General features: G+C 36.7%; 1 protein-coding gene across 3 annotated transcripts in view; it reads right to left on the bottom strand.

Annotated features, from left to right (window-relative positions):
* Positions 1-5,412: 5,412 nt before the first annotated feature.
* The window catches only part of SOCS5 (suppressor of cytokine signaling 5), a 60,358-nt gene continuing 43,458 nt past the window's right edge, over positions 5,413-22,312 (bottom strand). For all 3 annotated transcript variants that reach the window (XM_072741557.1, XM_072741556.1, XM_025992594.2), the window contains exon 2: positions 5,413-9,723. In XM_072741557.1, coding sequence (XP_072597658.1) covers positions 8,101-9,711 — 1,611 coding nt within the window. In that variant the 5' untranslated portion in view covers positions 9,712-9,723 and the 3' untranslated portion in view covers positions 5,413-8,100. The remainder of the gene's footprint in view (positions 9,724-22,312) is intronic.

Here is a 22,312-nt window from a genome sequence, read left to right as displayed (position 1 = left end):
GAGAATTTAGAAAGGAGAGTCGTAATTTCCAGGAACCCACCCCGGCTCACCAAAAACAGTTCATGTCAGATTAACTTTACCTTCTCTCATATTACAAAATAATTTAATAGATTATGTAAACAGGTAGGGCAATCTGGATTTCAGAAGGACATGTAATAAGGTTTTCATATTTCTGTCAGTAAAGTGGAGAAATAAATACAAGTGGATTGTTAATTCATTCACTCATTTAGCAAATATTAAGTGTATCTGTTAAGCACTCTGCTAGGCACTGAGGACTCTGTTCTCAGAGTTTCTCAAGAGGGGGAGTCAAAACCCAAAAACTCAAATAAAATGTATGCAAGTTCTTGTAATAAAAACTATGAAGGAAACAAAAGCAGGGTAGAGACAGAAAACAATACGAGGAGGGAACTCTCCTTTAAATGGCATGATTAGGTCTTTCCAAGGAGGTGACAATTAAACTTAGGTGTAAAGAATAAAAAGGACGCATTTTATTATGTGGAAGAATGGGGAGATGAGAATTTCTGGAGGGAGCAACACATGCAAAGGCCCTGAGGTGGGAAAGTGACTGGAGTGTCTGAGCCATTGGAAGGACAGTGTGACAGGAGAGTAGTGAATAAGGGGCAAAATAGTGCTGGAAAAAGTTGGGAGAAACAGGCTGGGGCACTCCCCAGATAATGAGCTAGAGAGTATGAATGAGGAGACTCTAGTGGCCTATTCTTTCAACACTTTTAGCAATGGTTTAGAATCTATTCTTATCAGTTGTTGAAAGTCTACTGTCCTCTTGAGATGTCAGTAAAAAATCACAGTGTTGGAAGAAATATCAATTTGGCTGGCCAAATTAGTATCCAGAAAGTTAGTGGATCAGGGCTTAGTTCTGACCTCAGACCTGTGTTTCGATCTAGCTCTGACATTCACTCTCTCTGTGACCTTGGACAAGTTACTTACCCCTCTAGGTCACGTATCAAAGACACGCAGAGGATTAGACACATACAGCTCAGGTAAATCTTATGCACTACAGAAAAATCCATCTGCTGCACCAGGTAATATATTGTTTGCTGGGCCTGGAAGCTGTTCTGGCAGCTTTCCCTCTAGTATTATTTTTAAGTATGTCACCCAGTGTCTGACATAAGTGTTTATACATCAAATGGTGACCCTTACATTTGTTTTGTTCATGTCACCAATAAACTATACTGCCTTTCAGACAATGACTGTTGAAAGGATGAGGAATTTAGCATAGCCAAATTTTAGAAATTAATTCTGGCCTTCTAATCTTATTATCATCATTCAGAAAGAAGTTGCTGTAAGTTAAGACAATGTTTTAAAGATAGGGTTTGCAAATTTATATCATCCACAGTGTTGGAACTACTAGATCAAGAAATTTTTCTATTCCTGTAATGTCATTAAAATTCAATATTCTCTCAATTGCACCCAAGGGCACCTACAAAATATTTATAAAATTAAATGACAAAGTCTTCAGTAATTATTACAGTTCAATTTTAAAACTATATTAAGGGGTTTAAGAAAAACCCTATACATTTCAAATAATTCATCCTAAAGATAGGAGCAATGAAAGGTGGGATTAAGTGCCTAATTGTATGTCTTTTAAAGCAGATGAGAAAAGATCAAACCATTTAGTGTAATGATAAATTTAACCTGAAGTTAAAAAAAAATACCCCCAAATCTTGAATTTCCAGTTAGAAAGGGATGCTTAGTAAACACCTAGAGAAAAAAATGTTGGATGGTAATATTACACATTTCTAAATATAATCCTGACTACTAAATAAAAATCCAATACAGCTTTCACTTACTAAAATTAACGAGAAAATCTACATCGGTCATAATAGCATGTGGGGGGCTAAATTCACTAACTCCCTTTTCAATCTTACCTTGCCATGCTTTCAGCATTTTTGTCAGATAAGAACAACTTTTTTGACGTTCCTTTAGATTTTACTTATTTTTCCTATTTTCTCTGTGCAAGTGTATCTAGGAGTGATGAAGTTTTCCTTATTTGAGCAAATATTTATTCATTCTGTGCATTAAAAATGTGACTTTCAAAAATATACTCTCCATATTTTGCTTTATTTAAAAACAGGATGCAGATTATATTAAATGGGAGATACTAGCTTGGCTTATGATTTGCTCGAATTTGGAGAAACTATGACAAATTTAACTCAAAATCTCCTAGGCAAGCATATTGCTTGCCTGCCTTTACCCCCAAATGTGCTATTTCTTTTTCTCTTGCAACTGCTTTCAGATGTACTCCTCAGTTTAATTCCAGGGCTAGCAATCTGATCTAGGCAAATTTCACAAGGCTTCCTGCCTCCTATCTCTCCCAGTTATAATCCATTTTACAGCTGCTGGCATAATTTCTAATACCATCTTAAGAACCTAGATAAATTCAGCCTCTTCAGTCTGGCACATTCAAATGCCACAAACAACAGATTCCTCTACCTCAGTCCTGCCCCTCACCAGTTACTAGTCACCATTATACTTCCACACCTGGCTTCTCCACCACCCTCTGCTAAGTCCAATTATTAGACATTCTTGTGATGAAACAGAACTGACCCCAAATCACCCTGCCTCCACCTGGGTCATTTCTGTTTTTCCTTATCAAGCATTAAGCAGGTTATAATTGCTTTTTGCTTGGTCTGTGTTTCCAGTATGTTCTCATCATTACACATTTCTGTGTCATGTCTGTGTCCCTCCTAGTTTAGAAGTTCTATGAGGCAACGGATCGATCGCTTTGCCTACTTTTATTTCAAGAAACCATCAAACCATCAGTGACTGGGCTTTTGCACTATCAGTCACTCTAACCACTGAATGATCTGCCTCAAGAATTGAAGGGATGTAAGCCTATGCAGGTAAGGAGCACATCTGTACACCCTCTCAAATCTGGAGCGCATCTGTTCACCTTCTCATAGTAATTCAAAGGCCTACAGCCCTCTTCCTCTTTCTGTATGGTTATCACCTATCTGTATCTATAGCTTATAAACTTTCAAACCTTTCGCTGTAAAAACCCATGAAAAAATAGTGGAAGGGAACATAAATGTTAGCAGCAGTTAATTCTTGGATCATTACAAAAAAGAAAGCAGCAAGGTTGGGTTGGTGATGGGAAATGATAGAGGAAATGATAATATGGACTGTTCCTTAAATTTTTTTGGCACTGATTCTAATCTTATCTTCAGTATTTCCTAAATCTTCTATAACAAACTTGCATTTCTCACATAAAAATCTATACTAAGATACACAAGCTAATTTGACATAGGAAGCATGACAATCAAATTTGACATGGATAAAATTTTAAAATAGAGTGCAAGGTTTAGGATTCCAGTATTTAAAAACTGAAAGACAAAATCCTCTATCTCTACCAAATCTAGATTTTCAAAAAAAAAAAAAAATCTAATGATACAGAATCTTGAATTGACAAACTAAGATAAATGTTTCCTTAATTACTCCAAGGAAATACTTAATCCCATGCACAATTCCTACCTGTTGCTATCCTGTCCTCTGGTCTGAAATATTCATATGACTTCCCCATTCACCCCCCCCCCCCCACCTATTCTACATTCATATATCCAACTGCCTGCTCAATAGCTCTGTTGGGATAATTAACAGGAATCTCAAAACTCAACATATCCTGGGCAGAATTCGATTTACACCCTTCAATTTGCTCTTCCACCATTTTTCTGAAATCTCCACTAATGGCATCATCTTTGCTCAAAATCAGAGTCATGGTTTCTTTCTTTCTTCCTTCCCATCTAATCCATCACCAAATTGTCAGAAAAGACAATTGGTGACATCTTGAATCTGACTTCTCCCTCCAACTACCACCAGTCTCAACATCTCCCATTTAGATGACTGCAATAGTCTCCCTTATTTTATCCCACTATAGCCCGTTCTCCATCTACTAGACAAAAAGAGAGCAGACCAAATCAATCCCTTGCTTAAAACCCTCCAATGGCTTACCATCACATTCAGAAGAAAATTTAAACTTACTATGGGCTCACTGTCCGAAGCAGTCAGGCCCTGGCCACTCTACCTTATCACCTGCCACTCCCTATCACACTCACTGGACTTCGGTCTTACTGCATTCTCTTTCTCATCATATAAGCTTATTTTGAGACTTAGTTTTCTTGTTCCTTTAATCAAAATGCTCATTTCTTTGTGATTTTCTTCTCATCATTCAAAGTCACTGGCTTCCTGGACATGAAGAGTTGTTCCAGCTGATCCATATTTTTTGCAATGGCAACTTCTCTACCCTACCCCCCTCAAAAAACCCCAACAACCAAGCATCTCCCACAAAAACTCCCAACTCCAAATAATCTTAGAACATACATTTCTAGTCTATGTTTTGTATCAGCTATTGCAAAAATATGAAACAAAGCCTGAGCCTCATAGATTTGTAGTGTTGGTGTATCCACACCAAGCAGCACTGTCCCCTTTGGAGACTTTTCACCTTTAAGTCAGCCCTTCGTGTGCACTTTTATCTAATTTCTTCTAGGTAAAGTGCATGTGTTGGATGTGTTTGGGTACAGAACAAGTGGAGGAACTAGTGTGAATTTCCCTGTATTTACACATTTCCAGAGATGGCTCTAGCTTCCCTATGAGAGTGCTGACTCACTCACCACCTCTGTGCCTCTACCAAAAAGCAACTTTAAGCTTTCTTTGCTACAAAAAAAAAAAAAAAAAGATTAGTCTATTAAGACTAATCTCAATAAAATTTACCAAACTAGTGTGTAGTGCCAAGTAGCAAAGGAAACGTGAGATAAAGATGAATAGCGACCAGATCAAGATGTCAAATAAAAAGGTTCATAAACTCTGCATTTTGTCAAAGTGAGGCACAGAATTCAAGTTTCAACTTTTATGTCTCAAGCCATTATAAGTCTTATATAAACCTTCCAATGGACCATGAGAACACACAGCAGTTTGTGGAGTATGATATTTGGGCTCAATTTTTGTTGAAGAAATAAACATTTAACAATGACTCTTAATAACTATATTTAAGCCAAGCTGTTTCCTTTTCAAAAAAAATTTACTGTGTTTTGACAGAAATTACTGAGGCATGTTTTCTTGGTGTAAGGTGACTGTATTACAAATACGATTGTATCAGCAAAACTAAACCTCAGGTGTGGATAATCAAATCTGAATGGTACAAGGAGAGTATATATATATATATATATATATATATATATATATATATATATATAGAATAAGGCCTCTAAATGATTTTAAATCAGATGGCAATATTATTTTTTAAGTAACATTATCATAAATGTACATATGTATGTGTATATATATATGTGTGTGTGTGTGTTTATAGATATACACAGATAAAGTGAATGAATGAATGAATGAATGAATAAATGAATGCCGGAAAGAATGAGAATGGATAGGAATCAGACGAACCTTTCCTTGGGTTAATTACTTTACTATGAAGATGTGTCCAAACTTCTGAAGAATTTCCTGGTTTGTATTAAAATGCACTTCAAAAAGACCATGAGAACAAATATTAAGTTGACAGGCTACAATGGGATTCAGAAAAAGACACAGTGAATATAGACTAAGGTGCAATTTCATGCTGGTGATTTTTCTTTTTTAAAATATAAGCCACTAATTTTTTTTAGGAAAAAAATTTTAAACCGAAGGTTGCATATTAATATTACACACAAACTGAAACATGTGACTTTTAGCACAATGTATACATGCTTACATAAAACTCAAATATTTACACATTTAAAACAATTTCCATTTAACATACGAAAGTTCTGAAATACATAAAAGCATTAATATTTTCTATAAAACTACAATTAGAACATCAATTTGCTACAAGCATATAAAACATCAAGTGCTTTCTTGGAGTTTCAAGTTTCCTCTTTAAAATAAGATCTTGCTTGCATATATAATCTTTCTCCAATAGTCAGTAAGGACTTTTTTTTTCCCAAGAGATTATTTTCCAGATACATTATAAGCTCAAGAAAACGGACCCAACAATTATGCAATATAATTATGTCATAACAACTTAATTGCACATAATGCTTTAAAGTAGGTTTGGATGACGTTCTCGAACACTTTGGTATATGTTCTTCAGGGACTTTTATTAGAAATAATAAGAATTATAAGTCCCCTCAATCCCCATTTTGCTTTAAAAATGGACAAGTCTTTGGTTAAGTTCTACATTTTGGGCATTTAAGATTATAATAAAAATGGTCCCCAAACCAATAAATGGCGCTGATGTATTATTAGTTCACAAGACTTCATTTAACTTGTTTCTGATGAAGTGGAAGGCTAAAGATATTCATTTATTATAACACATCATTGATAGCTTCAATCTTTATAAGCAGAGAAATCAATGGTTAGTCAATATTTCTCTGTCCATTTGTGTTATAATCTAAACTGTACAGTAATTTGCAGTAACTAGAGATACTGTTCCACAGTATATGTGATTACGATTGGAAAGATGAGTAGCATTAAATTTAGAGTTTAATAAGAATAAGTCAATATTAGACTGTACAGTAATTCTGCATTAACTATAGTAGGTTGTTGGGTAATGCTTATTTAAAAACCCCATACCATTCCATTTACAAGAGAAATTGTTGCAAATGTATAAAACAGCAGATATACAAGGAGAACACCAAACATACTTTATTAGCACAAAAAAAGCAGCCATAACAAGGCACAGCAAGCAGAAACGTACATTAGCAGTCAAAGGGTTAGTGTTGCATACAAATATAGCTTTTCTTTTTTGTAGCCTTGGCAATAGCCATCAGGATGTAAAAGAACTTTTCTGTAGCAGCAGGTAAGGAAACCAAGGAGCACTCACCAGTGGTACAGAGCACATTAACAAAAAGACACAAGAATGGATTCGACTAGTGCAAAATGTCTAGCACAGAACCGTAAATTCAGTTCAATACTAAGAAGCAAACACTAGAACTTGGTATTACTTCCAAAATAGCTCACTCAAGTAGTACTGCATACTATTCTAAGTGACAAAAAGGTGCTAAGTAAAGTTATTTACAGATAGAATGGTTGTACAGTACCTTTTAAATCTGCAATTAGGGTTTCAGATTTTCCATTAGAAATTAACTGCTTTGAAATTCTATAAATTGTACTTAAGCTATTCAGCTGTAAGAGCTTACAACAAAGAGCTAAATACTGCCATCCAAATTGTTCACTGCAGTTTAACAATAATCTCAACATCAGCAACCACTGCTGTTATCATCTGACTTGTGTGGGCATCTTCTAGTCTCACTTTCTTCATGGTTCACAAACACATCATGGGCACGGGAAAAGATCCAACTTTAACTAATCAGTGCGCAGACTGCATGTACTAATGTAAAAAAAAAAAAATCACACACAGGACTACATTGCAGCTCTTCCCAATGTGTTTTAAGTTAAAGCATTCATTCAAAAAAAAAAAAAAAAAAACACCTAAGGCCTTGAAATAAAATTCTACTATCAGCTTTATAAGCCTGAACTTTTAAGAGCAACTTTTTAGAAAACCTGGTTTACTTAACAGTACCTTTTGCAGAAGAGACAGGAGACTGACTATAAACTATATCAACACTTAAGTGAACTGCACTATGCCCTTGTGGCCAGAAAATTGCATTTTTCTTTTTTTTTCTCAAAGGAAGGCAGTCTTTATTTTTGGACTTCCAAAGCTTGATTTATAGTAACTACAAACAGCGCTACTTTTGGAAGGTTATAGAAAAATTCTTAGAAAAAAATAACAATTTCAAACATTAGTCACACTGTTGAAATACTCATCCAATATTAATAATTTGTTCTTCAGTAAGAAATAGAATTCTTCATAGCAAATGCCCCAGAGTTGCTTTACTCAATTACAACAGTCATTAAAAACCAAACTGTTCAATCAACAAAACGCTTTTGTAGCCTTACTGAACACCTATAGCTCTGTCCTCTGTTGTCTCAATAGGCACCAAGTTTATCTGAGTAACAGCAGATTGCATCTGACAGACACTAACACTAAGCCTACATACTGTACTGAAAAAAACCTAACACTGATATGTGTGCTTGCTATAGGTGTACTGTCTGATGCACATAAAAGCAGATCTAGTTAATGCCCTTTGGGGGCAGGAGAGTTTACTTTGCCTTGACTGGTTCTCGTTCTAACCAGCGAACTCTAACTTTTTGCTTATAATGATACTCTTTCAGAAAATCCTGCAACATGGATGGTAAAGGGAGCCCATCGATTCCATCATATGTAGTGCATCTACAGATTACTGCACGGCAGATATATTGCAGGCTAAAAGGGAAAGTCCGGTTTAGTGATATAGTAAGCAATGGTTCAAAAAACATGCAAGAACTGGGATCTTTATAATGTTCCAAAAGTCCTGTTACAGTGGAGGAGTGAAATACACATGGGTCGTGGGCGTCAAAACTAAAGTTGTGGTTCCATTGTTCGATTCGGGCATGCAGGGATCTGTTGTAGCGACGGAAGCTCACAGAGAAGAGGTAGTCCTCCTGCGCAGAGTCCCTGAGCAAGAATGTGCCTTCAGGTTTCCCTTCAAGGAGGGCTTCTGCTTCGTAACGGTCCATCACTCCCCAGTAACAGGGATTTCCTGTGATCTGAAGCAAGTCGGGCACGAGGCAGTGTATGTAATCAATCTGCGTATGGACTTTCCAAGCTCCCTGTCTGCTAACGTGGGCATGGCTGTCTCCAGACACCTGACGTTGCTTCTGCCTACGTGACTGCAGACACAGTGTGGTAGTGTCCTCTTCTGAGTCACAATTAGCTTGTGGAATTGCAGTACTGTCCCCACTTACTTCAGTCATTCCGGGAGCTAACTTTGGTCCCAGTTTATATAACGGATTAACCTGTGCGGTGGCTTCAAATGTATGTATTTGTGCATTGGGAGGAGGGTCAACCCCCTCTTCAATACTAAGCCGCCTTCTTTCTCGAAGCCTATCTTCTTCATCTTCTGTAGAAACCAAGGATGGATCAAATGTATCAAAAAATGTTGAGTGTGGGCTCACAGGGGCTGTATGCTGTTTAATCAAATGCCATTTCTGGGCTAAATCTGAGCCAGCAGGAAAAGGGCATTTCTCAAGCATTAATTCAGAAAGGTGTATTTTTCTTTTATTAGAAAAGAGGGGTTTTGACTGCTTGCTGTAAGTTCTCATGGGAAAACACAAGCCCACAGTATCCTGCAACCTCTGTCTCAGAGAGCGGCTTCCTACAGTTCTGCTGGACATGCTGTCCATATCGTGCATGGAGCTTACGCCATACCGCCTCTCCCTCCTTTGAAGTCCGCTTCGAGTTCTACCAAACTTTTTATCAGTATCCAATGAACTCTGCGTCTTTGTAGAACAGGAATGTTTTTTCTTCCCACCCCACGGAGCATGCCGAGAGTAAGAATCTCTTCTTGCTAGCCTTGCTCCTGGGGTGACACACGAATCATTATCCTTTTCAATGCTTATTTCGACAATCTGAGGAATTTCAGTAGCACAGTTTTGGTTTCTCCTTGAAGAATTCTTGGAAGGGCTTGATCCCAGTTGTAAGGCAACGTTTTCTCTTAAGGGACTGCTTTGTTGTTGAGGAGTGGAGTCTCCTATACTGAGGTTTCTCTCTTTCACAGACAAACATCTGTTGGAGTTCATGTCCACATTTTCACTACGGCTCCCTCCCTCGTGACCGAAGAGATTCTGACACCTGTATTTGAAGTGATTCCACATCTTCCCCACTTTATCCATTGATTATAAGATCTAAAGAAAAAAGAGGAAGAGGAGAGACTGAAGTTAAGGTGGTGTGTGCAAACAAAACAGGCAGCACCAGCCCCTTCTCACTGGAAATCTCAGTGACACCCATCAGGACACCACCCTCTGCTGTCCTGCTGAAGTGAGAGGAGGAAGACGCTGCTGATTGCTGCTGATGGTCCTAAGTGCCACTCATGGCACCATTCATCAGACCAATCCTCATTCCCCATTTCCTTTCAGATGGAATACTTAGATTTCATGGGAAAGGAAAGAAATTCTCTCAATTCTAGTTTCTTTTCCCATGCATCAACCTACTTTCATTATGACACTGATTTCTGTCTCCTTAATACAAATAATTCAGGCACTTCCTCAAGCATTACAAAGGGAAAATACATTCTGTATTGCTGAAACATATCTGTATTCAACAGCTCCAAAGCTGAAATCAGGACTACATTTGTGCAACACATTAACTAGTTCAAAAATCTGTAAGTAGTGATCTTCCAGATTTCACAGACCAACTGCTATATTTCCACTCATCGGGCAATCTAAAGGTTACAGCTACATCAATCACTTGTGAAAATTCAGTATCTTCCCTCCCTACTCTGCAATGTATTGAATTTTATCTGTGATTTTAAAGAAGCAGTTTGAATAGAAAGGCAAATAGGAGGAAAGAAAGAAAATATTTAGATTTAAATGGGAAGGCGTCTTTTAGCTTCCCAATTCTTCATCCTGGAAGAGTTTGGAAATAACAGAGTAACAGAAAAAGCTTTGCTACTGAAGTAATTAACAAAATAAAAACAAAAAATATGCAATTTGGCATCTTTATTTTTGTTCCTTAAGAAAAAGTTGAAAGCAGATCATCACACTTTACAAATAAGTTATTTTACAATTCTAACACAGTCATACTGTCTCATTTAATAACCTAAAAGTCAACATTAGAAGAAATGGAAAAATGCGAACTTAAACTTCAGCTGGTTTTGTTCTAAGAGGACAACAGAAACTTTTTTAAAAAGGTCTATTTTGCCATTTAAAGAGTATGGCACTTTCTTCTCTGGAATTTTTTGTTCCTGTTTATTATCTCATTATGTACTACTTTTCACAGTTTAGAATCAGTACTGGAAAACTGTCTGAATGTTTTCTCTTACAGCAGTGAGATGCATTAGAGCTGATCCTCCCATAACTGTGACAAATGTTCTCTGTGATAAATACTGGGATTTTCAAGACAGTGACTAGGGTTAAGAGAAAAAATTAATTTTATGTATCTTCATTTTTAGTTTTTTACAGAAAGGGCTCTTGAACTAATGACAATCCAACATAGAATGAATTTATATCTATGAAATCATAAAACATACTTGCAGATTATTCTTTATTACAAGCATATTGCTAGGTATATAGGAGTTTGCATGGTATATGGTATATATATATTCTACTATAATGTATTAGATGGATTAGATTAAGAAAACTTTAAATCTTATTAACTCTATCAGAATATTTGTCTCCTCCCCTTAGCAGAAATCTTTTTTGTAAGCCTTTTTTTTTTTTGAGGTTTATACTATTTGAAGTAACATGCCTTGCTGTTATTACATCATCTTTTTTTCTTTTTTTAATTACGATTCTGTTCTTTGCTCATAGTCTTGTTACATATGGGGCTAATCCTTGCCATATTCTTAGTGACTCCAATATCTTTGTTGATGTACTCTTCCAATATCCTAGGTCCTTTCTAGCCCAGTTTCCTTTTCAGTTCTTTATTTTTTTTAATTTTTTTTAATTTTTTTTTTTTTATGATAGTCACACAGAGAGAGAGAGAGAAGCAGAGACACAGGCAGAGGGAGAAGCAGGCTCCATGCACCGGGAGCCCGACGTGGGATTCGATCCCGGGTCTCCAGGATCGCGCCCTGGGCCAAAGGCAGGCGCCAAACCGCTGCGCCACCCAGGGATCCCTCAGTTCTTTATTTTTAAGCTGTTTTTTTTATCCTTACCTAATTCATACATTTATACAAGCCCACCTTGTAGATATTGTAGGTTCGGTTCCAGACTGTAATAAGGGGAGTATTGCAATAAAGCAAGTCAAATGAAATTTCTGGTTTCCCAGTGCACAGAAAAGTTATGTTTATACTACACTGTAGTCTATTAAGTGTGCAACAGTAGGTCTACAAAAAACCAATGTATGTACCTTATTTAAAAATGTGTATATATTGCTAAAAAATGCTAACCAGCTTTCAGTGAGTTGTAATCACCGATCACCATAAAAATATAATAATGAAAAAGCTTGAAATATTATAAGAATTACCAGAATGGGGCACAGAGACATGAAGTGGGCAAACGCTGTTGGAAAAACTGTGCAACAGACCTTCAAACTATACACAGTGTCTGTAACGTGTGATAAAGTCAAGTGCGGTAAAATGAGGTATGCCGGTAGTCTCAAAGAACAAGGCTCATAACAAACAGTAGCACTGCCTGCCACTCCTTTCCATCTTTAATTCTACTCCCAGGTAATCAAGGAAAGTAAGTCCAGTATCACAGCAATTCCCAGTCTCCTTTCATGTGACCTGTTTTTATTTTTGTGAGAAGTTGTAGCTGCCTCTCTTTATCCTTAGCCTGGGCCTTTTTTACATTTATTGTGTTCTTTCCATTCCTATCTCACTCATTGGCCCCATCCCTCTCTCCTGAAAGTCCTTTTGTTAGACAGTAGACCTCTTAGATTCATCTTCTGATTGTATAGATTTTCTTTTCAATATCGCATTTCTTTTCCTTTTCTACCATCTGGAAGATTTCTTTGGTATCACCTTGCAACACTTCTACCACAGTTAGAATGTTTCTTATCACAGCTTTAATTTCCAAGACCTTTTTTTTTACTCCCTGAATGTTCTTTTTAATAACATCCTATTCTAGTTTCTTGGACAAATATAGCATTTCTCAGAGGATACACATTTTTCAAATTTTTTTTTTTTTAACATTTTAAATATTTTTATCTGTTTCTTCCTTTCTTCTCCTTAAATCTTTCCATGTGTTTTTTATTTTAGAGGCTTTCCACAAGGGTCTGATGAGCGCCCCTGTCCATCACAGCAGATGTGACCACTAACATGCTGATCAGAAGTTCTGTCTGCATGGTGGTGCAGGCAGTTGGGTAGGGTACTTGTCAGGTGGCTGGCTTTCACATAAGGTGATGAGGCAATGAGTTCTTTTTTTTTTTTTTTTTTTGGAAATCCACAAAAGTCAGGATCTGTAAATCTTGTCTCCTAGCTGTTAATCCCAGAGATAAATACTTCAATTTCCTCTCTTGTGTATATACTTGACTGCTATGTTCTGAAAACAGGGTAAGGGGAATTTTGCTTAGTCTCTATTTTTCAAAAGATACCCCACACCTCAGCTCTGACTGACCCTCTTAGATAAATTTCTCTAAGTTCTAACCTCTAGTTTTATCCAGGTAAAAGTCTCCTGATTACTGTGGGAAAGGGAGGGATGGGGGCTCTGAAGCATACAGACTTTCAGCCATTCCTGTGTTCAGCTTTATGCTTCACCCTATCTTCTGAGCTAACTGGTTTCTCTAATTTCTGAGCCAGCAGTATAAATTGCTTTGCTTCTTAACATCCTCATTTGTAAACATTTATATCATTTTCTCCATTCTGTTAATTTCTAGCTACCTGCTTCTACCAAAATCTTGTTGACCAATCAGGCCTACTTCTTGTCTCTTTCTTATTTGTTTTCTATTTGTGGGTTTATGGCTTATACCTTTTTTATTCCTTTAATTTTAGTGGGGTTCCAGGAGTGAGTAGAATTAAAATGCCAATGTTCAATCTGACATATTTAACTGGAAAGTCCCCTTTCCACTGTTAAAGAGTCAACAGTACACCACACAGAAAACCCCCTGCCCAGATGAGTCATTCTTTCCCAATGGAGGAAGAGCAATCACCGCCCCCCCCCACCCCTGGGGCTAGGGATCCACACAATAAACACTGGCTACATAATATAATCACCTGGAGAGCTTTTGAAACTATATGATACACAGCCCCCCCCCCCCCCCAAGAGATTGTGATTTCACTGGTCTAGAGATGCACCTGGACACTGCTGTTTTTTGTTTGTTTGTTTGTTTGTTTGTTTGTTTGTTTGTTTTTATAAGCTCTTTGGGTGATTCTAGAGTAGAGAAGGAAAACCACAGACCGAGGGTACTCCAGCCATGGGCTCCAATGGTAGCTCTGAAAGAGATTAAGTAAAAAGGACACTGCTCTGGAGCAGTTGGCAGGATGTGAGTAGTTCTAAATAAACTACCTACCAAGGCCTCATCACTGTTTCTCTTTGTTTTATTTTTGCCAGGTACACCAGAGGCCTGCAGAGTCTTAGGAAAGACTATCTACAGCAGTGCCTCTCCATAATGAAGAGGCAGGTTCTTTTTAATTTCACAGACCAATTCTTTTGTAAGACATTATAAGAATAAATTATTAGGAAAAATGAAATATAAAAAAAGACATATGAAATACAAGTACCAATTTTCTTATTAGATTGAATAGACAGAACTATCAAAGAGCTATAAAATATTTTAAATGCTTATTTTTAATTCCTATACTTAATTTGTCAAAGACTGATAACCAACTGTACAAGTTTATGGTCCTTATTCTGAGTAGTTCTCATCTGCAGTGTGCTGTTCAACACATGTGGTCATTGAGTCCCTGAAATGTGGCTTCTGCCACATACTGAAATGACTAATAGTTTGGATACAATTGGCTAAATATATTATTAAAATTAATTTCATCTGCTTTTTACTTTTTAAATGTGGCTACTAAAAGACTTAAAATTACATGTATGGTTAAAATTGTATTTCTATTGGATGGTACTGATCTAGAGCAGGGGTCAGCAAACCATAGCCCAAGGGGACAAATCTGGCTTATGGCCTATTTCTGTATGAACCCTAGCTACAAGTGGTTTTTACATTTTAAAGGGATTAAAAAAAAAAAAAAACCAAAACCCACAAAGAACAGAGACCACATGTAGCCTGCAAAGCCTAAAATATCTTCTATCTGGCCTCTTAACGCAGAAAGTTTGCTGATCCTGGTCTAGAGTAAAGTAAGTTTATAAACCATACAACTGGTCTAGATTATAGACAGTACAAGAACAACATTCAAGAAGTCCAAAAGCCTGTCTCTTCTCCATGTTTATAAGATGAATTCTATAGCTACCCACAGATATTTGACAAGCAAATTATACCTGAAAAATGCCCATTTTAGAAAGCAACCAAACTTAAAACCACTTATCTTCCTATACAGTTCTTTAGAAGTTGTATAAACAAGTGGGACCTGCAGAAAACATGTATACGTGTCACATGACAGAAGGCAGTTTCTAACACTGAACCAGTTTCATAAAGCATGAAATTTAGTGTATTCTCCATTCTTCATCTGGAGATTGCTGCGATAATGCATCATGACAAAATATTCTAATTTATGCTTCCACATCCCTTGATAAAAAGTGGACTTTTCTTGATGTGGGGAATGCTATGTGGGCAGCTATAACACTGCAAGAAAAAAACACTGATAGTGATTCACAGAAAAGTCTATGTAAGAAGAATCAGGAAGGCATTTCAACTATCTTAATATGTACAATGTCAGTTTTGAGATTCTTTTGTTATTAAATTTTTAGAAATGTATTTGGCTGAAACCCTTTGAGACCTGACTTATAAGTCTATTACTTTAGGGTTTTATATGCAGTAACACAGGACCCAAAAAGTGTACTGATTCTAGAATACGAGTGCATCATCTATTACAAGCTTTCACATTTCTACACCTGCATGGCTATCCTTAAAATTATCCAAAGCAAATTTCTAAAAAGTCATTCCTTCCCCCAAGGACTATCATAATTTAAAGCTGGTTGTAAAACTGTTATTAGTTAAAGAGTTTTTGCTGAAAATTCTGATATCTAACAGGATAAACTATAAATCAAAATTACGGAAAATTAGAGGTCAAATTTCATTACTACAAAAATTTACATATATAAAAAAATAAGGACTAAAGGCAATAGCCCTGTTCATGCCAAGTAGTATCTATTACAAAATTTCCACAAAATAATTGAAACAGTTCCTAGGGTTCATTTCAATGGGATTTATCCATACTTTATTAGAAATAAACTCAACAAGTTTTATGACTACATGGCCTGCCATAGTGGTAAAGAAGAGGACTATAACTCAACCCACACCCCTCCTCTCCTTCTGAGTTCATCTAGACTATTTAGTCATGGTAATACCGGTCCAGTGAAAAGTCCTTCAGTCACACTAGCAAAAATCAAGTCACATCAACTGATTAAAGCATTTCTGTGCCAATTTCAGTTACGAGAAGCAGTTTAGGAGATACAAGTTTTGACTGATATTTTGGTGGCACTTTCAATACTATTTAGAAAGAGATAACACGGTGTTTAATATTAAGAGTGAACCAGAAATCCAGGGATGCATGGCTGTCACAGCTATAGTCCCTTAAAGAATCTGAGACTCATTTGGGCTTTTAAAATTTTTATTTGGGCACCTGGGTGGCTCAGTCAGTTAAGTGTCTGCCTTTGGCTCAGGTCACAATCCCAAGGTCCTGGGATCCAGCCCCAAGGCTGAGCAGGCAGCCAGCTTCTCCTTTTGCCTCTGCCCCTCCTCTCGCTCAATTTACTTATTTGAGAGAGAGAGAAAGGGGAAGGGCAGAGGAAGAGAGAGAATCTCAAGAAGGCTCTATACACAGTGAGGAGCACAACATGGGGCTTGATCTCACCACCCTGAGATCATGACCTGAGCTGAAATCAAGAGTTAGATACTTAATTGAGTAAGCCACTCAGGTGCCCCCAAAAATGTCGTTTTTAAACTGTTATTTATACCTCTATTATGACATGGTCTATATTATCTAACTGGATGCCTATTTATATTTTATACTGCTATTTAATATGTTCAAATGTCTAAAATTACTATCTTGTGGGTAATAAATGGTCATATAATTCAACCTCATATAGTTTATACTTTTACAACACACATATTAATACAGTAGACCATATACATGTGCACTAAAAGAATGCAAAGTCCAATGATCTATTACACCCAAAGGTTCCAAAGCAGGAGTGAGCATGGCCTGAATAATGGCTAAATAGGCAGAGGCTAGCAAGTTAATGGAAGAGTGCATAGGTGAGGCCTGAAGAGGTAAGCTTTGGAATCTATGATCAGAGAACAAGAAATGCTGCACTGAAGACTACTGCAGCATACACTTAAGAGCTTGACTGGATGGTGAAAGTAAAGATGGATATGGATATGGATGTTAAGTCGAATCTATAGGATTAATGATTATTGGAAATGGGGAACGAGGTAGAGACAGGTGTCAAAAATAACTGCCAAGTCTCTGGATTAGGGAAGTTGATGGATGAAGATGCTATTTCAGAGACAGGAAACGTAACAGAGCAGTTTGGCAAGTGAGGGGTTGGAGACAGTAATAACTTCAAGTTAGGAAACACTCTCACGAGATATTTAAGTGAAGCCTCACTGGTCCATCAGTGTACATTCATATAATGGATTACTATACAGCAGGCACAATCAACTACAGCTGTTTGTATCTAAATGTGAATCTCAAAAACAAAATGGTAGAGAAAGAAACATCACAATTTACCTTTTTAAAAATATTTTATTTATTTATTTGAGAGAGAGCATGAGCAGGGGGAGAGGCAGAGAGAGGGAGGGAGGGGAAGAGAGAGACAGAGAGAAGGAGACAGAGAAGCAGACATACCCCCTCCTCTCCTCCGAGCAGAGAGCCCAGGGTGGGTCTCAATCTGAAGACCCGGAGATCATGACCTGAACCACAGTCAGATGTTTAACTGAATGGGACATTCAGTAGTCTCTGAATCAATTTACCTTATAACTGGACAAACCCCTGTATTTAGGCATACATGGATATATAAAAATGTAAAAACAAAAAAATGGCTTCCATTGAGGGGAAGGATACAGAATTAGGAAGAGGCACTCAGGAAGCTTCTAAAACACTGAGGGGGTGAGGGGGTGTGCCTGGCTGGCTCAATAGATAGAGCATGCAACTCTTGATCTCAGGGTCACGAGTTCAAAACCCCAAGTTGGACATGGAGCCTACTTTTAAAAATAAATACATACATACAAATTTAAAAAACAAAACACTCTTAATTTTCTATTTCTTAGCCTGGGTGAATGGTACGTGGATTTACTTATGAACTATTCTTTAGAATGCATTCTTTCCTATGCATGATACAGTACATAATAAGAAAAACTCAAATTACACAGGCCACATTTTGACCACAATGGGAATAACCAAATATTAAATAAAAATACCCCTAGGAAAATATAAAACTCGTAACTCGTAAGTAAAAGAGGGACCCAAAACTGAAAAAAGTATAGACCATTTAGAAAATAGTATATTCATAAAAAAAAAAAAATAAATAAAAATAAAAAATAAAAATAAAAATAAAAAAGAAAATAGTATATTCATGCTGGGGATTTATTTCTGCACGTCAATTTGGTGATATTTATGAAAATGTTCTTACTTTTAATTTGGCAATTTCACATTCTAGATTAGATGGTTATGCCAAAGCAAAGTTAAAAAGCAAAACAAAAAAACAACACAAAAACCCAACAATCAGAACAAAATTTTAAACAGATTTCTTCGATGTAGTACAGAGGTCAGGCAAGGGCCATATAACAAGTAAGTGTTTTAGGCTTTCCAGGCCATACGTGCTCTATAACTCCTGAACTCTGCCATTAGAGCCTGAACTCAGCCACAGAAAATAAATATATGGTAAGTATGACTGTATGTCAATAAAACTTTATTTGTGGTTAGTGAAATTCAAATTTCATTTCCACTTGTTACAAAATTCCTTTTCTCCTGATTTTTTCAACCACTTAAAAATGAAAAATTTTTTCATCCTTACCTCAACTGTACAAAAACAAGTGGGAAGCCAGATCTGGCCTCTTCTGATGTAATAACACATTATAACACCTTTGATATTCTGTTTACTAAAACTAATAATCATTCATTCTATGGAACAAGTTAGGGAGAAAATAAGATCATCTTAAGATGTAATGATAAAGATATATGGATGGTTTCTACAGCATAAAAGTGAAAAAACTAGGAAATATTTTCTGTAAAAATGAAAGATACAGATTATGAAGAATTAAAACACTACATAAACTACTAAAAAAAGTCTAATCTCACCTGAAATTTCACCCTCAGAGATAACCCCTGTTGTCTCTGTTAGTATGTGTTCTTTTTAATACAAGAGAACGTAAGATTCGTTTACAATTAAAAAAATCTTCTTCGTGTTTGTGGCTATATCCCTTCTCATTTCTTGAAAAATGTATTTTTTAAAATTAGCTATATTGGAGATAGGATCAGACAAGTAAAAGAAAAATGTTTCTTTAAACTGACAAATCCAAGAGTCTTTGAAGCAATAAAACAAACATAAAAAAAAACCCCAAAACCCCACAACAACCCAACAACAAACATCTAGAAAGCTAAAAACAATAATAATAATGATGATAATGATGGCTGAGGATAATTTCCATTACACATTCCATGTGCCAGGCACCGATATAAAAATTTACTTCTCCTGACAACCCTGTGAATAAAAATGATCTCAATTTTATAGATGTAGAAATTAATACACTGAGGGATTAGTAATATCCTGGATGTGAGTTTCTTCCATTATTATCAGACTGTTCAGGTTTTCTCTCTTCTTGAATACAGCTTAGAACTATATACAAACAGCTCTAAGTCCAAGTAGTGTCATTACAAAGCTCTTTAAAACCTCAAGGAAGACATCATTTCTATATTTTTACAAGTATTATAGAGCAAGAAAAGGATGGAACTATATTAAAAGTTGTGAAAGCTAGCACATACATACTCAAAAGAAAATACTAGCTCTTCTATTTTAGTTATAATGAGGGAAACAATATTCTGACCAAAAAGAATGTACAGTAAAAGGTATGTTCACAGGCTAGTGGTGAATGTTTTGCTGTCTAATCTATGCCTATCTACTATGAGTGTCCTAACACTTTGTGTAGGCTTGTATGCTTCTCAGAAATGTTCTGACATTATTGAAACTAGCAGATCTAGGTAAAGAAGTTCTATTTCTTAATGAGAATATTAGTAATGGTCAGTTAAAAATGTGTTTGAGGGGCGCCTGGGTGGCTCAGTTGGTAAAAGCATCTGCCTTTACCTTAGGTCATGATCCTGGGGTCCAGGGATTGAGCCCCGCAACAGGCTCCTTGCTCAGTGGGGAGCCTGCTTCTCCCTCTCCCTCTGCCTGCTGCTCCCCCTGCTTGTCCTCTTTCTCCCTGCCAAATAAATAACTAAAATCTAAAGAAAAAGAAAAAAAAAGAAAAAAAATGTGTTTCAACCCATATGCCTAATCTCAAGGGATGAAGCTTAAGAACTTCTTATACTTTTTTCCTGCATATTAAGAGAAATGGAGTAGTCCATTTTTAAAAAGAAGAAAAAAGGGGACATCAAATTAAGAGTCAGGTCACAGTGTCAGACTGACTGCTTTAATATCTTTCCCCAAAAGACAACTTAAGGGCTATTTCTAATTAAAAAAACAAATAAAATTTGCATCTCCATTTCTCAAATTTCCAGTATAGGAGGGTGCTCCAGGCCATCAAAATCCGATTCTTAAACCAAATCACTTGTGGAGACACTGCCTGCCTTTTGCTTCCAGTGGCAAGGGCACAGGCATGAGATAGTCTAAGGGGAGATGGGGGAGGACAAGAGGTTCGAGTCCAGCTTTACCACTTCAGAATGCTGTGAACTTGGATGTATTCATACTTGGATGATTTCTGAACCAAATTTCCCTCTTGGTAAAACGAGGATAATGACACCTACCTCATGGGTCGGATATGAGGATTTGAAACCACATCTATTAAAGCCTTTGGCATAGGACACACTCAAAAAAACAGGAGACTTAAAAAATGTCAACCAGTAGTAGCATAAAGCTTTAGCTTTTTCCTTCTTTCAAAAAATAATTATCCCATTCAGTTCTGGGTCATGACAAATTGTCAGAATCTTCTGATGTACAGTATCTGTCAGATTGCAAATTCTATTAACCATTTAAATTTCTATGATTTCCTAGAAAACAATAAGGAGATTTCAATGTTTCATAGTAGCTGAAGCAGTTCATCTACAGCCTAAACGAAGCATGGTTAATCTGTATAGTACTGGGCAAGGCCTAGGAACACAGTCCTCATTTTTTTTTTTTTTTTGCTTCAGAATTCCTTTTTAGTCTATAAAAAGAGTGCCACAATTTAAACTTTATCATATAGATACTGCACACTAGAGAAGCATAAAATCCTAATAAGATATACTTCATTTTCTATGGAGAAAGTATCTTATGTGATCAACTATCAAATATACCACTTGCTGAAAAGCTCTTATCCGGCCAGCACTATTGGCAGACTGTGGTGGAACACAAGGAACATATGTTTTGCTTCAGAGGGCCCAAAAACCAAATTCAAGCACTCTGCTAGCTGTGTGAAATCTAAGTCTCAGCGTCTCCATCTAAAAATAGGAACAATTACCCTCTTTTACAAGAGTTTTTAAGAGGATAACATGATATAAGGTAAGTACAGCTGAGTCTATCATGGTCGCTCAAAAATGGCAGGAAAAGATGGGGACATATTGGTGACAGTAGCAAAAAGCAAAGCTGTGTTTTATGGCTAGGGAGAGATGAATGGTGAGTTAGTCTTGCCTTTATCTCTCACCTTACAAGGGAGGCTGCCTCAGTTAGGCAAATCAGGCACCTCCCCTGGGCACTGTAACAGTGTGTGATTAGTACTACAGATGCCTCCCTAAAGATGTGGGTCAACATCCTTCCTGACCCCCCATCTCCCTTCAGGCTAAAAGGCAGCTACAAACAAACAAACAAACAAACACACACACACACACACACACACACCAATGAAGCAAAACAACTCTCAGTTGAGGAACTCAGTGGAGCAAGCTACTATACCAGCTAGCCTTAATCTAGAAAAGAATCTCCGACTTGGGGAAGCGCTTAACAATGACCTCAATGAATGAGCTCATTGTGATCCTGCTAATAATTTACAAAGAATATTCAGTTACCAATGGTAAGTGAGCAAGTGTAATCTGGACCATTTCCTTCTCTAGGAAGGGCAACCCTTTTACAAACCCTGCAGTTTAGTCTCATCAGAAATACAAAGACTCTAAGAACTAAAATAAGATGCTTTTTTGGATAACAATACTTTCCTTTTATCCTTTTATTTTCTATGTGAAACCACTTAGAATACATTTATCCTTCTTGTATAAACTTAAAGGGCACTATTCTCTTCTATGCCAAATTTTAGGCCTGTAGAAAGCTAAGGGTCTTCAAATAATTCGATAGCTCTTAATGAATCCAAGGAAAAAACAAAGACAACAACCATAATTAGGACAGCCTCCCTGTTTTTGATCTACATTCTCTACCAGCTTAAATAAAATAAAATCTAAACATTTTGAAATTAGTCGGTTCTTTAGAAAGATATTTGGGAGGGGTCTTGGGGGAAGTAAAGGCAAATGAGGATACCTTTTAACCACTTAAGAAAACTAATGTCAAAAGGAACATTTTGACCAAAATT

Source organism: Vulpes vulpes, chromosome 16 (assembly GCF_048418805.1).
Source record: "Vulpes vulpes isolate BD-2025 chromosome 16, VulVul3, whole genome shotgun sequence".
Lineage (NCBI taxonomy): Eukaryota > Metazoa > Chordata > Mammalia > Carnivora > Canidae > Vulpes > Vulpes vulpes.
The sequence above is the reverse complement of the archived record's forward strand: the minus strand, read 5'-3'. Positions and strand labels throughout refer to the sequence as shown.